This window comes from Vigna unguiculata, chromosome 5 (genome assembly GCF_037176805.1).
Source record: "Vigna unguiculata cultivar grain cowpea cultivar isolate G323 ecotype 2 chromosome 5, ASM3717680v1, whole genome shotgun sequence".
Classification (NCBI taxonomy): Eukaryota; Viridiplantae; Streptophyta; class Magnoliopsida; order Fabales; family Fabaceae; genus Vigna; species Vigna unguiculata.
The window spans coordinates 41,307,366-41,324,161 of record NC_140796.1 but is presented as its reverse complement, the minus strand read 5'-3'; the positions used below and the strand labels follow the sequence as shown (position 1 = coordinate 41,324,161).

Below are 16,796 nucleotides of genomic sequence, written 5' to 3'. Positions count from 1 at the left end.
TTGTATAAATGTATTTCTATAATCATATATATCATCAAATTTGATAACTTATTGTGCCTCCTTATTTATTTTGTACTCTGATTTAAGTGTGTGAAATTGAAGAATATAGAAGGATCAAACGTTGAACAAAATGAAAGACTTAGCTGGAAATAACAATGGGAAGGTTGACTGAGTCTGTGTTTGGTGATCTTAATTGAGACGTTGCAGAGACTTGAAAGTCTTCCCTGAACCCTTCTTCACGCCTTCCTCCTTTAATGTCCAATTCCTCATCATTCTTCTCTTCACTTTGAACTTTCCATTACAATGCCAACCATCACTTCCTCACACTTCTTCCTCATCCTTTCGCTCCTTCCATTTTGCTTCACATGGCTTGCTTTTGGAGACACACTGTCAGAGAATGAAGGTACCAAAAATGCATGCAAATGTATCTCTTCTTGTGGTCACATTGGTTATAGAACTTCAATTTATGTGTTTATGTTATAGTGTGGGTGCTGAAAGATATAGCTAAAACACTTGGAAAGAAGGATTGGGACTTCAATGTAAATCCATGCCACTGGAACAACCAGACAGAAAGTAATATGATTCTTTGCAATTGCAAAATAACCAATCGCAGCTCCTGCCATATTCAGAAAATGTATGTCCCATTCTCTTCCCTGTCTTTAATTTTCAGAGTTTTTCGATCTTAAGTTAGTTTGCATTTATCATATCTTCAAAAAATTTATGCTGCCCAGTCTTTTCCTTATTGATATCCATTTAAAAAATATTGGTCGAATTTTTAAATTTACAGAGATATACGTAGATATTGACAAATATTTAAAAAAAATATATTTTATAAATTGTTAAAATAAAATTAAAAAATATAAAATAAAATATATATTTTATTTTACTTTTAATTAAATATAATTTAATTAAATATGAATTAAATTTTAATTTTAATTTTTTATGGATAATAAATATCTATAAATATAAATAATGTAATATTCACTCACATCTCACTGATTTATAAATAAATATTAAAATATATTTTACTCGCGAGTATCATTTATCTACGAGTACCATTTATCTTGGCTTTTATTTGTGAATCTTCGAGTAGATAAGTATTTTTGTCATCTAATCACACACCATGGAAGAGAGTTTTTATGCTTTTAAAGAAATTAAAATTTTTCGTTTCAAAGACATTTTAGTAGATTAACATACGAATGTGTCTATTAATTATTTGGAACTGATGTGGAATTTTTTAGAATGTTCACTCCTGTTTTAGATTGTTTTCAATGAAGGATATATGCAAAGGTTTTATTTTATATATTTAAGATATTATTTTTGTAAGTGTTTCTTATCAGCTTCTTATAAAATTCATTCATGTGAGACATTGTATAAAACTCTTAGTTTAAAAAAAAAAATTCAATGAAAATAACTTGTATATTAAGACCACCAAAAATTATTAAATATGACAATGTGATAACATTTAAGAAATATGATATCAAATATATTTTTTATTTACATGTTGTGTTTAATGATATTAAATTAAAAATTATTTTTTTATTACAAGAAAAATGTCTTATTAATTAACAACTAATTTTAGTAACAAAAAGATGTTAGTTGACCAATTTATAAAATAAAAAAAATTATTGATTACTAAAATTGTCACTATTATGAATAAAAAGTTATAATTGATCATTAAATTGACCACTAATTAGAGACTAATTTAAGAATCAATCCTTTTGGTAATAAAAATCTCGATAGATCATGTTTAACCAATTTACTTTGGTAGTTAAAACTTTGATTGCTAAATTTTAGAAACTAATGTAGAGATCAATTATAATTTTTTATTGATCATAGTGATTATGTTAGTAACCAATACTTTTTTATTTTGTAAATTGGTATCTAAATTGGTCACGATAGTGATCAACAACTTTTGATCTTTAAAATTATTTGTTAATGAGACATTTTTTTTTGTAGTAATTATAATGTTTTATTATTTTATATTACTTTATAATCATTTGTTTGTGATAATTATAATAATATTAAGTTATAATAAATAATATTTTAATTGTGAATTTTATAAGATGTTTGTTAGACACAAGTCGACCTTGATAAAATGGTGTGCAAGTCTTGCATTGTTTTCTAAATAAAAAATATAAACTCAAGACATATACATTTACATTCTATAATGTACCAAAATGAATTATTTTAATATTTTTTAAACTCAAATTGTGCTTATCCTAGTCAATATGAAGTTAGTTAACAATATTTTATCTTGTGTACGAGTATAAGTTTTCTATTTCACCATTTATAAGTATTTCGTGGGACAAATATAGACAAACACCAAAATATGAAACGATATAAATATGTTGTATTATAAAATTTAATGAGGAAGAGATTAAGGACTTGTATGGTAATATTCTTATACCAACTTTTGTCCAATTCTTCTTGCTTTTGAAATCGCGCGCTTGAGCATGCTTGCACCCATGTGAGTGAGGAGGTATCGTAGAGAAAATGCATTATAGGTTTAACCACAACAATGTGATTGTGTCTATAAAGGTGTGAAAGGCACACTCATATACACAAAAAGTAGCTTCAAAGATTTGATCAAGGGTTATGAAGTGTCTCTATATGTGTAGGAGACACACGATTTTTTTTATTTGAGAGTCCATCAAAATTGTAAAAATTGGTCGATTGATTTTTTTTTTTTGTAAAATAGGGTCAAGTCATCATGAGTATGGACGATATTTCAGTTGAAATCGTCTTGTATCATTTCGTTTTTTTTTTTAAAACAAAGTCGTTAGAAGTCAAGTCAGTTTCAGCATATGGAAAAAGTAAAATTGTTAAGACTCATGACGACTTCACCTCAGTTGTTTTTAATATAATTTATTTAAAAAAGTAAAGTCGTCATGAGTCCTGACGACTTTACTTTTTCCATACACTGACTTGACTCCTAACAACTTTGCTTTTTTAACAAAAAAAAAAAGAAACCGACACGATAGAAGACGAGTTTGCTTGTAATGTCGTCCACACCTGTGACGACTTGATTCTATTTTACAAAAAAAAAAATCAATCGACCCATTTTTACAATTTTGACTCCAAAAAATTCTAAAATAAAAAAAAAATTGTACAACAAATTTAACTAAAAGGTTGTGGTTATGTCCATATATGTGTGAAAGACACACTCATAAAAAATTATACAAGAGAATTTAATTGTAAGGTTGAGATTGTGTTTATATGGGTGCTAAACAGGCTCACAATAAAAAATTGCACAAAAGATTCAACAACAAAGATGTGACTAGAAGTTTGACCACATTTGTGTCTATTGACCATAAATTTACATCCTTATGAGTGTGAGAGATGTGCTTTTATAAAAACAAAAATCATACTAGAGGTTCGACCATATACTTGTGGTTGTATTCATAAAGCTTTGAGAAGTCACTCACTGTAACACCCCATTTAATTAATCAACATAATTAAAGGAAGCGTCACACTAAAATAATATAGCACAACAGTCCAAGAGTTTAAGCTTAACTCCTTACAATTATCCAAGACACATCACGATGCCAAAACTAAACCAGATACAAAGTTCATCGGTAATCAAAATAGAAAATTAAAAGATAGACTAGTACATGGGCCATAACCCCAAAAAGAAAGCCCAAAGCAGTAAAATCCAGCCTAGATGGCTAAGCAGCGGAACCATCACCTCCCTGTTGACCACGGGCGTTCCTCGCATCTGCTCACATCAACAAGTTGATGATCATCGCAAAAGAGAGAATCACACATATAAATCATACAACAAACAAACAGAAGGGTAAACTAACGCCAAAAGTGGTTTTATCATGCAATCAGATATACTTTCTCAATCAAACATACATACATCATCCAAGCATGTTATGACCTTCAAATCAATACACTAAGACTCGACTCGACTCATCCGGATACGTATAATTTAGTCGGATTCAGCGGATGCTTGCACTTGTGGTAGATATCTCTGCTCACCCTTGAGCTAAGTGTTACAAGTGTTACAATGTTTTAATCCCTCACACACAAGGTTAGCCCTTAATGAGTTTCAGGCCTCATGCTACTCTCACCACAAGAGTCAGTCTGCTCAAAGTGAGACTAACTGACTCCTTAGAGCGTCAGGATGCAACCTTACCTTGAATCCTTACCAAATTATATAGATGGGGCACCACCATGAACTCCCACTAACAGGGGTCATGGAATTACGTCCCGACCACTGAAGCACGACTCTGAGATCTCACCTAGAGATCTCAAGGAATTACGTACTTACCACATACCAGTCATATTCAAACAACCAAGTAATATATTTATCATGCATATACATCTTACGTCGACCTTTATAACCAACCTCTTTTATATTCCAGGTCAAACCCATACCAACTCCTCATACTCCATCCATAAAGATAGAATTTTAACTCATCTCATTACCATGCCACTTTCATAACCAACCATTTCATGTTCATTACATGCCAAGAATTATTCAAGTTCGTCATTCACAACTCATACACCCTCCCACTCATGAATATTTATTCCCCTCATGTCATTATATAATAATCCAATCAAATACAAGCCAAACACCCAAGAACAGGGAAAACACCAAACCAGAACGCACTCTCGCCCAGCTCTTTGCTCAGGCTGAAGGGTCTCGCTCAAGCAAGAGGGTCTCTCGCTCAGGCGAGCTCCCTTCACCTAGGCGAGAGCTCGACTCGCAGAAATAATGACCTTTGCACATTCTCGCTTAGGCAAGACTCCTCTCTCTTGAGCGAGACGCTCGCTCGCTCAAAACTGAGCCGGTTGCCTGAGCGACCACTCGCGTGAAAAGGTCTGTGTGAGTCTCTACTCATCTCGCCTAGGCGAGGCAAGCTCGCTTGGGCGAGATTATCAGATCTCGCCACTATTTCCCTGCAACAGTCACACATACCAATCCAAACCAACATACTAACATTCCATGCATTCACAACATCACACCAGCCATAGACTCATAAAACAACAACAGAACAATAGGAAAAATCAAAATACATGAGTAAGCCCTACCTTCCCTTACCTAGAATAAGCTAGTATAAGACCTCGACACCAACCACAGACACAACAGCTCTAGGAATAGGCTTAGAAGGCTGGAAAAACACAAAAATATACTAAGGGAAAAGTGGTATGAGTTGGAGAATAACTTACGCGGGCACGAATAAGCTTGAGCGGACTTGACGGAGGTTGGGGATCAAACCCTAGTAGAGGGTTGCGGCTGCTCTAGAGGGGATAGGAGAATTGTTTCTGCAAAGTGAGTGGAATGAAAGCGTTATGACAGATTAGGGTCTTTAGCTTCTTATGGGTCAACCTTAGGCCCAACTGAGTTGGGGTAGCCCTTTGAATTTAGGGTATAATAATAATAAGAAATTTAATGGGCCTTACACTCACAAAAACCGCGCTAGGAATTGGACCAAAGGAATGATCTTTTTGAATGAGTTATTGGAAATGATGGAACTTTTGAATTGGGTTTTTCATAGGAATGAACTCTAGGTAAGAGTGATATTTGAATATCAAATAATCGTTCACTTATGAATAAGATGAATAAGGGAGGTAAAATGAGCTAACTTAATTCTTTTTATTTGAAACAATCACATTATCATTTTAAATAAAATTTGGATCAAATTAATATTTTTCAAAATATTGGGACTATATGAAAAAATGTCAAAATACAGGGATAAAAAAAATCCTACCTAGTTTATATATATATATATATATATATATATATATATATATATATATATATATATATATATATATATATATATATAAAATTAAATCTAAATAATTAATTAAGAATTAAAAGAAGTATTATATATGTTTTTGTATTAAATCATTTAATTTAATTAATATTTAAAATTTATGTTGTACGTATTATTTATTTAGGTTACAATATTATATCATTTAAATAATAAATTAAAAAATTAGTATTAATCCAAATTTGTCACCTTATTCAATATCTACCAGTGAAAACAAATGCGTTATTTGCATGTGTGTCCACTCTACTTTTGTTCTAACAAAAAATTGTTTAATTATAAAATAGTTTATATAAGTTTTTATTATTAAATATTTTTTTACTATAAATAATTGTTTGAATTTAAAAAAAATATTTATTAAAAAATAAAATAGTAAAATAATTATTTTAATTTATAAAATAATTTAATTTAAATTAACGGTTGAAATGATAAAAGTAAAAATATAATTATTTTAACTTAAATAATGGTTACTTTAAAAAAAATTTAAAAAAATGTTCAAAACGAATCATCTATCAATATATAGGTATAAATACTTAAATTAGTAAGAAATAAAAAATAATAATATTATGGAATACAACAATATGAATATGAAACATATATACAACAATATGAATATGAAACATATTATGGGTTAAATATGTTTTTGGTCTTTTAACTTTAAGTAAATTTTGGAATTAGTTTATTTCAAAATTTTAGACCAATTTAGTCTTTCATCTTTCGAAATACGTGAATTTAGTACTTTTAATCAAATTTTATTAGGTTTATTTGATGTTTTGTACACATTTCAAAATTGTATCTTGTTTGACACATTTTTGCTTTAATGTTAAGTCAAATACTATTATAAAACGTGTTTGAAATGTCAAATAAACTTAACAAAATTTGATTAAAATGATTAAATCCACGTATTTCGAAAGATAACTAAATTGATCCAAAATTTTAAAATTAACTAATTTCAAAATTTACTGAAAGTAAATAGACAAAAAAAATATTTAACCCTAAATTTTATTATCTAAATGGCAACATAAAGATTAATAAGATAATAAAAATTATTTAAAAAATCATAACTTTTTGAAAATACGGTTTAGACGTGAAAATGACATACATGAGTACCTTTTTATTCTCTTTTTCGACAATAATTATTAATTCAGTTTCAAAAAGCATGAATAATAGTTATTTCTCGGTGTTTGGTTCAAATAGAACAGGAATTTCTTAAATAATTTTTCAGATACGTTAGACATCATGAAAATTTTATTAAAAAAAAGAAAAAATCATAAAAACAACATCAAATTCACAATAAAAAAATTTATCATTTAAAATCAAAGAAAAAGAAAACGAACAGAAAAACATGAGAACTACATCAAATTCACCATAAAAATAGGTAAAAGATAATGTTTCAGATTTTATGAATGGAAAAAATAATATTGGTGTAGAGATTCCATCAAAACTATTTGATAAAATTCTTTAACATATATTAATCATATTAAAACTGAGAAGGAGAAAAAGAAATATTTGCATGCACAAATTATTATTTGGGGATTTCTTTTGTTCCATCGCCTGTAGTTAGATATATTTAAATACTCTGTTTTTCATCAAATTCATGTGTATAATATGTATGTATATGCACACTTCTAACTATTTTTCATTTTTTTTTTTGTGACAGAGCTCTGAAATCACAGAGTCTTCAAGGTGTTCTCCCCCCACAACTGAACAAATTACCTTATCTCCAAGAAATGTATTTAATACTCTGAAGAATAGTGTGAAGTAGTGTGCATGCTAATGTTTCACTGTGAATCTGATTCGTTGCTTTCTTTTATTTTTACCTCACTTTGGTACAGTGAACTCAGTAGTAACTACATTAGTGGTTCAATCCCTAGAGAATGGGGCTCCTCCAACCTTCAAAAAATGTGTGCTTCTCTTCCCACTTATGAATTATTTCATTATGTCTTCAGCATATGATTGTTACATGAGGGTATTGTTTTATATGGTGTTGTGTAGCTTGTGTGTGAGAAAGACTATATAATTTAGCAATACACCCTTTAACATTTTTATCTCGAACATTATTGAAATTCATGAGTTTCATTCCTGAGTTACTATGTTTCATGTTACATGAATCTACTTTGTGTTTTTCTGTAGTTCACTTCTTGGAAACAGACTAACTGGTCCAATCCCAAAAGAGCTGGGAAACCTCACCAATCTTACACGCTTGTGAGTTTTTACTTTCCTCATTGATTGAGTTTCTGTGTATAACATTTCAATGTAACATAATTTCAAATGCACAGGATCCTTGACTTCAATCAATTATCTGGAAATCTTCCTTTAGAACTCGGAAATCTTGTCCTCATTCAAGAACTGTAAGCCCTACATTTTTAGTTCACACTGCTGTTTCATTTCATTCAATTTTGCTGTTTAGTCATCGAAAAGACTATGTGACTATGTCAGGAGGACAATGAAAGTGGATTTTTTCCTCTAATGTTGACATATTTGTGTTTGACATAAAAAGTGTTTCACCTGAGTTTTGTGTATAATAGCTGTTAAGTTTATGATAATGAAACATATCAATGCTGGTGATTTATTGTTACTACAGGCGTCTAAGTTCCAATAACTTCACTGGTCCATTGCCAGCAAATCTTTCGGTACTTACTGCAATGACGGATTTGTATGGTTCTTCTTTAAATTTTTGTGTAGTTACTTTGAATAGTGTTATAAATTTTGGTTTGGAACTGACAGTAACTTCGCATGATTGTTCTCACATGTGGCAGCCGAATTAGTGACAACCAGTTATCTGGCAACATACCTGATTGGCTTCGAAATTGGACAAGTCTTAGCAAACTGTACAAAACATTTTCTTTTTCTCTTTTTTTGTTATTGAAGTTTGATTTCATTTCAACTGTTGATCCTTAAATATAATAAAAATGTATTCTAATTTTGAAGATATATGCAAGGCTCTGGTTTGAAAGGACCAATTTTTTCTCCTGGAATTTCACTCCCACACTTAAACGACTTGTAAGCATGAACTTCTGCTATCAAGTTAGACTATTTATTTAACTTTTGTAAGTTTTATAGTCTCTATTTAAGAAAATTTTTGGGTGAAGTTTTTACATATGCATAAAATTTTCTTTTTTGGCCTCTACTACTAACACCAGACAACATTTTCTAATGGTGGAAAATCCGTACACAAGTTTACTAAATTTCTCTCTAACCGTTGTTTTTTCATCCTTTAAATATGATAATGCAGGAGGATTAGTGACTTGAATGGACCTGATTCAACTTTTCCACCACTTGAAAATATGAAAAATCTGAGTATTTTGTGAGTGAATTACTATAATTGTTTTATTCTAATTTTTTTTCTTGAAGTCAGAGCCTCACTGTAGGTACTGATTTGATAACGACTAAATCTAAAGAATGAGATATCGAAACTTTTTGTTGCAGAATTCATATATTTGCTTGTTTGACAGGATATTAAGGAGTTGCAATATCAATGACACATTTCCTCAGTATTTTGCAGACCTGCCGAAATTGAAAATGTTGTGAGTTCCAATTCACTTTATTCCCAAAGATATGTTGATTTTTATCATTTTCTAAGATCCTTACAATTTGAAAAGTCTAAACCAACTAATAAGAATCTTGGGTTTGTTTAGAGTTAACTTCTTCACAAATAATTTCTGAAGAGAAAAATAAAAAATGAAATTAGTTTTTTTTACTCTAAAATTAATTAATTTGAGTAAAAATCAGATTTTTAAAAAGTTGATAATTTTTTTCAAATTAGTTTGTGCATAAACTAATTCTAAGTGGAGGACTGATATTATTTAAATTCTTATTTTTCTCTCAAATCAGTGCATTTGGATTCTCCAAACAGATCCAACAAATGTTTTTGTTTCAGGTCTTCTGCATGTTGAACAGTGTCAAATTGCATGGCTCTGCATTTTATTCTCTCTGATGGATATAACATAGCATGCTTCTTGTGGTCCTCACATGTAGAAAATACATATTTTGATGTTTATTCTCAGCACTTTTTTTGACATACTCTGGATAAAATTTCTCTTTCAGAGACCTAAGCTATAACAAATTAAATGGACAAGTGCCAGGAAGCCTTCAACAATTCAGTGCAGCAGCCAACATGTAAGAATTTTTACATTTCCTATTAATTTTAGTCCAAAACAGGAATAGATATATTCTTTTGGTTGCTGAATAAAGTAAGATGATATTTAGATATTGTACTTTTGCTGCATACTTTGCAGAAGCTACTTTCAATTTATAGATAATCAAATGATCATTTGGTTTCAGTATTATACCCTCATTTTTCCTCTTTATCATATCTTCATATGTCTATTTGTATAACAAATTTAGGTTGCCTTTTAGTATTAGTTGTTCATTAACTAGTGAGTGCTTGAAGGGAAAGCTCAACTCAGACACATGTAAAATTGATATCTTGGAAGTGTAGGTAAACCAAGGAAAGTCTCTGATAAAATGGGGCATTTCTATGAATCATTTGGGAACCCTTTGGAAGATGGATAAGACTATGTAGCAGGTTCTTATCATACTGTATTTTATTAGATGAGGATCCTTTATAAAGTTCGCATTGCAATTTAGAAAATAAATTGCAAAAACTAGTAATGAGAAAATTATCTGTGAATACATGTATGTTGTTAACAGAAGATTAGTAAACGAGGATCCGATCTATTTTCTGTTGATCACTCTATTTTCTAATCCTTCCTCATTTTAAAGATTCAAATTTGATGTTTAACTTTTTTCAAACACAACATTCTTTAGTTGAATCACCCTTTTTAGACAGGAATCTTAATAAAAATGAGCTTGTAAAAGATTTATGCGGTAGTAGTGGCTTAATGTAAAAGAATTGGACTAATCCCTAAGCAATAATTGAGAAAACGAAAAGGTGACAAAAACAAATATGGTTCATAAATACAAGTTACTTTTTTTTATCATGTGAAATGAGCATACACATCGAAGTTTTTAAGCTTCTTAAAAGTTCTGATCTATTCATATGATAGTGTCTCTCCAAGCACAAAATAAGTTTTAGGTTATACATGGTTTCAAATGTGAATTAATGTCATAAATCTTTAGAGTGAACATCTCTAACTAAATTAAAATGAGTGCAATTGTGCTAGAATAAGTTATGTTAGGGGGAGGAATAATTCAAATTCATATTCTACTTAGGAAAGAAAAAGAATGCATGGTCGGGAATCATTACAGTACAGATGACTAGCTTATTTATCTTTTGATCAGCAACTGATGTGCTCCCAGCTTTGGTTCTTGTATCTTATTTTACTCTAAGTATTGATAAAATATTTTTCTTTAGATATTTAACAGGAAACTTCTTCACTGGATCGGTGCCTGAGTGGACAATGGACAATAACAGAAGTTTGTGAGTTCTAATTTGAACATTACACATATTTTTACATTCACTTACCTTCTTTTTCTCAAAGCCAAGTGACAAGACTTCATATATTTTTACTTGGAACTTTAAATTTACTTTTTACATTTTGTATCTCGTACAGACATTTAATCTGTGTATATTATTCTGCATTTAGAAAGACGTAGTAGAGTATCCTGCTATATTCAATAAATAATATTTTAGATGTCCATGTAATCATGAAAATCAACAAGGATAATCAAATAAGTTATGCTCAGGAATTTAGTTTCAGAATCACCTCTTCTACCATCTGAGTTTCCAAGACCTCCACAATGTTTATCTCCTATTATGGATTTGTTTAACCGATATTTCAAAACATCATTGTTATCGTAGCTTATCATTTCTCGTTTCATCATCAAATGTTAGTGTAATGTTTCATTTAGCATTATTTCCAAAAAATAATTAATATTTCTATATAGTTAGCAAAAATAAACTTATGATTTACTCTTGTAAATCATTTTATGACTTTTTTGGTCTAGCATTCAAGTTGAAAATTTCCTTCGGAAAGCAAAGCAAGAAGTATTTGATATCAAAAATAATTTTATTGACCTAATGAGATTGTTTCATCTTCTATGCTTCTGAATTACCCTGTTCAAATTGTGCAGAGATCTTTCATATAACAACTTCAGTTTTGGAAACCAAGAGCCTAAAACATGCTACCAGCAAAATGTGTATGAAAATTTATATTGATGTTCTCTTTTATTTTCTGTGCTCTTTTGTTTTCTGAGTGTTAACCATCTCTTTCTATGTCATAGGAACTTGTTTGCAAGCTTTTCAAGGAATAATTTGTGAGTTTTATATCTCATGTGCTAACTTTTATAACATGTAGATATAGGCTCTTTGACTTTTTATTTCTCTTGTGTAATTTATGTTGTGATTTTTATCCACTTTGTGCCCCCTCAGAGGACCAGTGTCTTGTAACAGCAGCAGTAGAACCTGTACTGAAAGTAAGTTAACAAAATGTGTAACTTCCGTAAACTAAATTGTCTTACTCAAATTGTAATTCTCTTTTGCCAACGTCTGGAACAACATAAGTTATCTTTCTTGTATGGATTCCTTATATTCTATTTGATTCCTTACCTTCTTCACCATCAACAACAGAAAAGAAAAGGGCACCCTGGGGCTATAAAGTTAATGTAATGTTCATGTCCAGGGAAAGCAGAAAAAGAAAAGATAAAAGTAGTGTGATGAAATATTATAATTTGAATGAATTTCCTTCCTTATCACTTTCATTTTGTGCTTGACTATTTTGTAATGGTTTTGATGATTGACCCTCTTTTTCTTGTTCCAGAAGTTAAATCTCTACATATAAATTGTGGTGGAAACCAGACTACTATTGGAGGTATAACATATGATGAAGATATATATCCTGCTGGACCAGCAGTATATAGACAAAGTGGAAACAATTGGGCATTGAGCAACACAGGTCTCTTCATGGACAATAATAATACTCATCAAGGACAGCTTCTACCCTATACCACAAAAAATGAAACTAGGCTTTACATGACTAATGCTGAATTATATAAGAATGCACGTGTTTCTCCTATGTCATTGACTTATTATGGATTTTGTTTAGCAAATGGAGTTTACACAGTAAAGCTTCACTTTGCTGAGATAATGTTCACTGATAATAGCACATTCAGGGACTTAGGGAGGCGTGTATTTGATGTATACATTCAGGTACTGCATTTTAACCAAATAGTCACTAGTTTGGTTAGGATCATCATTTAAAAGTTTAGAGAAGTTATATGAGAACATTTACAAAATTAGTTTATGCATAAATTAATTTTAGCTTATGGAGAAACTCATTTCATTCTTTCTTCTTATTTTTCTCTCCTAAAAATCTTTATATATGTTTAACCAAACAGAAGAGCATTAGTGCAATCAGTTCATTGACTTCATAAGCAGAATCAGTTGCCACAATAATTTTGAATAGAATTCATTAACAAAACTCATTTAGGCTTGTATTTGAAACGTTATAGGGAACGCGAGTGTTGAAAGATTTTAACATTGCAAATGAAGCAGAAGGAGTTGGAAAGGAACTCATAAAAGAATTTCTTGCTCGTGTGAGTGATAATGACCTGGAGATCCGCTTCTACTGGGGAGGCAAAGGGACAACCTCTATTCCATATAAATCAGTACATGGTCCTCTTATATCTGCCATTTCTGTCACGTATGGTGGGTTTTCACGTAAGTGTTATTTTTTATATGGTCACCTTTATGGTATTATCTGATTCATATGGCTCTATGTATCTAATAACCAAACAGATTCCACAGGTGGATCCAAAACAAAAGAAGACTCAGAAGGTGGCATGTCTGCAGGAGTTATTGCTGTAATTGCAGTTGCATTGGTGATTGTTGTCATCTTGGTTACAGTTTGCGTACTTTGTTGGAGTGGTTTCATTAGTGGTTGTTGTCATCCTGATTCTTGTTGGCATTCTTTGCTGGAGGGGTTAAGGACAAACTCAAGCTTCGTACGTCATTTTGGTGGAAATGAACATTTATTGATGCAAGGTAATCACAAAGTAACTACATTTGCTATCATGATTTCCATTCTTCAAATATTTACTTGAACCATTTGAGAATCATCAAGCACCACATTGATTTTTTATTCGAGATTTAACCATTCATTCTAGTTGCTTATCTTGCTAATTCTAAATAATAAAAATAAAGAACAATGAATGGACAATCTAATCAAAACAATGATATCCACATGTTTCCTCATTTTCTTAGTCTTTTCTTCCAAAAGCTTAATATGTATTTTTTTTCTTTTACTGGCAGATCTCAGGGACATAGAACTGCAAACTGGTGTATTTACCTTGCATGAAATCAAAGTTGCAACAAAGAACTTTGATATTTGCAATAAGATTGGAGAAGGAGGCTTCGGTCCTGTTTATAAGGTATTCCAATTATATAATTTTGTGTAATTTTATTTTTATTTATGGATATTAATGACCAAATCTGTGTTGAAATTCCACAAAAATGTATACCATGATTCAGGGCATTCTGCCAAACGGAAAACCAATAGCAGTTAAGCAACTTTCTTCTAAATCAGACCAAGGAACCCGAGAGTTTATAAATGAGATTGGCATGATCTCTGCTCTGCAACATCCTAATCTTGTTAAACTTTATGGTTGTTGTGCTGAGGGTGATCAATTGTTGTTAGTGTATGAATATATGGAAAACAATAGCCTAGCACGTGCTTTATTTGGTAAGTCTTTGCTCTGATATGCTCTTGTTTGGTTCTTTCAATCTTAAAAAGTATTCACGTCTAAATGATTTGCTGTCTGATTTTTGTCACTCTCAAAAGACTCAGAAGATAGCCATTTAAAATTGAATTGGGCAACAAGAAAAAAAATTTGTATTGGCATTGCTAGAGGTTTAGCTTTCCTGCATGAAGAATCAACACTGAAAGTTGTTCATAGAGACTTAAAGACCTCTAATGTGTTGCTTGATGAAGACCTAAACCCGAAGATATCTGATTTTGGTTTGGCTAGACTTCGTGTGGGGGAAAATACACACATAAGCACCAGAATTGCAGGGACTTGGTGAGTTAGTATATTATATTTTTTTTAGAAAAATGGGATATTAACTGTTAGTATAAAGTGGTTTTACACTGCCATTCAATCATAAATCACCATGACAAGTTTGTTGACTTTGATGATCATTACATTAGAACTTAGTATGATTTCTAATCGGTTAACAGTATAAAAAAATTTACACTGATAGTGTAAGTTCATTAGGCTCAAACTTTTTATCTAGATATTTTTTCAAAGGTGATTGTAGACTTAAAATCCTTATGAAAGCCAATCTAGAAAGGTTGCTTGAATTCGTATTTCAATTGTGCAGGGGATACATGGCTCCTGAGTATGCAATGCATGGTTATCTAACTGAAAAAGCAGATATTTTTAGTTTTGGAGTTGTTATCTCGGAAATTGTAAGTGGAAAGAGAAACACTATTCGGCAGTCAAAAGGGGAAGCTTTCTATCTTCTGGATTGGGTAACTTCTTTTGTCAACATTCTCCATTGTTGATATCTTTCTGAATATTCATAAAAAAATATACCTTTCTGTGGTGTGTTAATCTATGATTCAATTTTCGTGTTGTGCAACTCTAGCAGAAAAATATTGCATGCATTTCACCTTTCTATGATTTTACTAAAATGTTACTAATTCAAGTCATTCAAATGACACTATTATAATCTTTTGTGAAATTCTAGATGCAATCAAAGTGGCCAAATCCTGTGATTCAGAATCTTCACACTTAAAACAGTGTTACATACTTGCTACTCAGCATAGGTTGTGTTTCAACAATATAACACTCTCAAATCAAAACGTTTTTTCTGTTTTTCTTCAGGCACGTTTGTTGAATGAGAGAGGTAACATAATAGAGCTAGTTGATCCAAAGTTAAATTTAGATTTCAATGAAGATGAGGTAAGGTTGATTGTCAAAGTGGCTCTCCATTGCACCCATGTTAATTCAAGCTACAGACCCTGTATGTCTTCAGTGCTAAGCATGCTTGAAGGCAGAACAATGGTCCCAGAGTTTGATTCACAGTGTAGTGAAGTGATGGATGCGATGAAGCTGGAGGTAATGAGAGAGTTTTACAGTCAAATGGATGAAAATAAGACAAGTGACACAAGAAGTTTGAGCTTAAAAGGTGTTCCATGGACTGATTCTTCTTCAACATCTACAGACCTTAATTTGACTCAGCTTGATGCTTAAAACAAACTGAGAGAGTATGTGAATTGCATCCATTTGCTTGATTTGCTGAGATGGTTGGTCATATCATAGTTCAAAAACAAATGATTTAAGACATGGTAAAACCAACATTACTAGTCAGAACACACTAGATTGAGTGCAGGATTAAAGAAAAAGTAGACACAATCTTGGTTAACAAAACCCCATGCAATTCCGAAGTGATGTATGACTTGATGTATTATAGATATTGTGCTGTGTTTCATGATAAGTTTAACTATATTCATTTGTTTTTTTGTAGTTAAACAAAATTTACTTTTTGATTCTTATATTTATAGATTATCTTTTCTAACTTTTACATATATGTTCTTTTTAAGCTCATTTAGTATCTACAAATTTATGTGATAGAAAAATAGTATCTATAAATATTGAAATAAGCAAGATGATATTATGTAGAGAGTAGAATTAATAAACTTTAGTATCTTGTAATAGTTTCGTTTTTTAACGTTATCTTAGTCTAGCTTTTACAATTTAAGTGCTTTCACCTTTTTATTATTTGTAAATTTTCTTCTTCTTTTTTTCTTTTTTACATAAAAAGATTTAAAAGCTTAATTAGTGATTTAGTCTTCTAATTTGTTATTTTGATTCATTTTGGACCTTTTACCATTTTTGGATTTAATTTAGTCCTCCAATGTTTCTAAAAAGTTCAATTTGGTTCCTTTATTATTTTTTATTCAATTCAGTCCTCATTTTTTTTAAATGATCCAATTTTTTTCTTTTCAATTTGAGATCAAATTAGTAATTAAACTTAATTACAACTTATATATACATATTAAAATGGTTTTTTATATCATTCCACCTAGGAATATCAAAAAAATTCGTATT

General features: G+C 30.7%; 1 protein-coding gene across 2 annotated transcripts; it reads left to right on the top strand.

Annotated features, from left to right (window-relative positions):
- Positions 1 to 274: 274 nt before the first annotated feature.
- Positions 275 to 16,197, top strand: LOC114184253 (putative leucine-rich repeat receptor-like serine/threonine-protein kinase At3g14840). Of its 2 annotated transcripts, none has more exons than XM_028071538.2 (24): positions 275 to 403; positions 484 to 634; positions 7,444 to 7,515; positions 7,619 to 7,687; positions 7,917 to 7,988; positions 8,063 to 8,134; positions 8,368 to 8,439; positions 8,543 to 8,614; positions 8,715 to 8,786; positions 9,019 to 9,090; positions 9,239 to 9,310; positions 9,831 to 9,902; positions 11,101 to 11,166; positions 11,820 to 11,885; positions 11,970 to 12,002; positions 12,118 to 12,161; positions 12,506 to 12,894; positions 13,197 to 13,404; positions 13,483 to 13,728; positions 13,996 to 14,114; positions 14,215 to 14,425; positions 14,525 to 14,762; positions 15,064 to 15,214; positions 15,570 to 16,197. In XM_028071538.2, exons 1-24 carry the CDS (start codon positions 304 to 306, stop codon positions 15,936 to 15,938), a joined length of 3,108 nt encoding a protein of 1,035 aa, XP_027927339.1. In that variant the 5' UTR covers positions 275 to 303; the 3' UTR covers positions 15,939 to 16,197. The 2 variants fall into 2 exon arrangements, with proteins under 2 accessions (XP_027927339.1, XP_085530105.1); XM_085673979.1 differs by having other exon boundaries at positions 13,197 to 13,392; positions 15,570 to 15,938.
- Positions 16,198 to 16,796: the final 599 nt, after the last annotated feature.

What these genes read in the sequence shown, in the direction of transcription:
- LOC114184253 (XM_028071538.2), top strand. Translation starts at nt 304, where the DNA reads ATGCCAACCATCACTTCCTCACACTTCTTCCTCATCCTTTCGCTCCTT. An exon ending in TTACCTTATCTCCAAGAAAT is followed by an intron (nt 7,516 to 7,618) that starts GTATTTAATACT and finishes ACTTTGGTACAG; the next exon opens with TGAACTCAGTAGTAACTACA. An exon ending in TCCTCCAACCTTCAAAAAAT is followed by an intron (nt 7,688 to 7,916) that starts GTGTGCTTCTCT and finishes GTTTTTCTGTAG; the next exon opens with TTCACTTCTTGGAAACAGAC.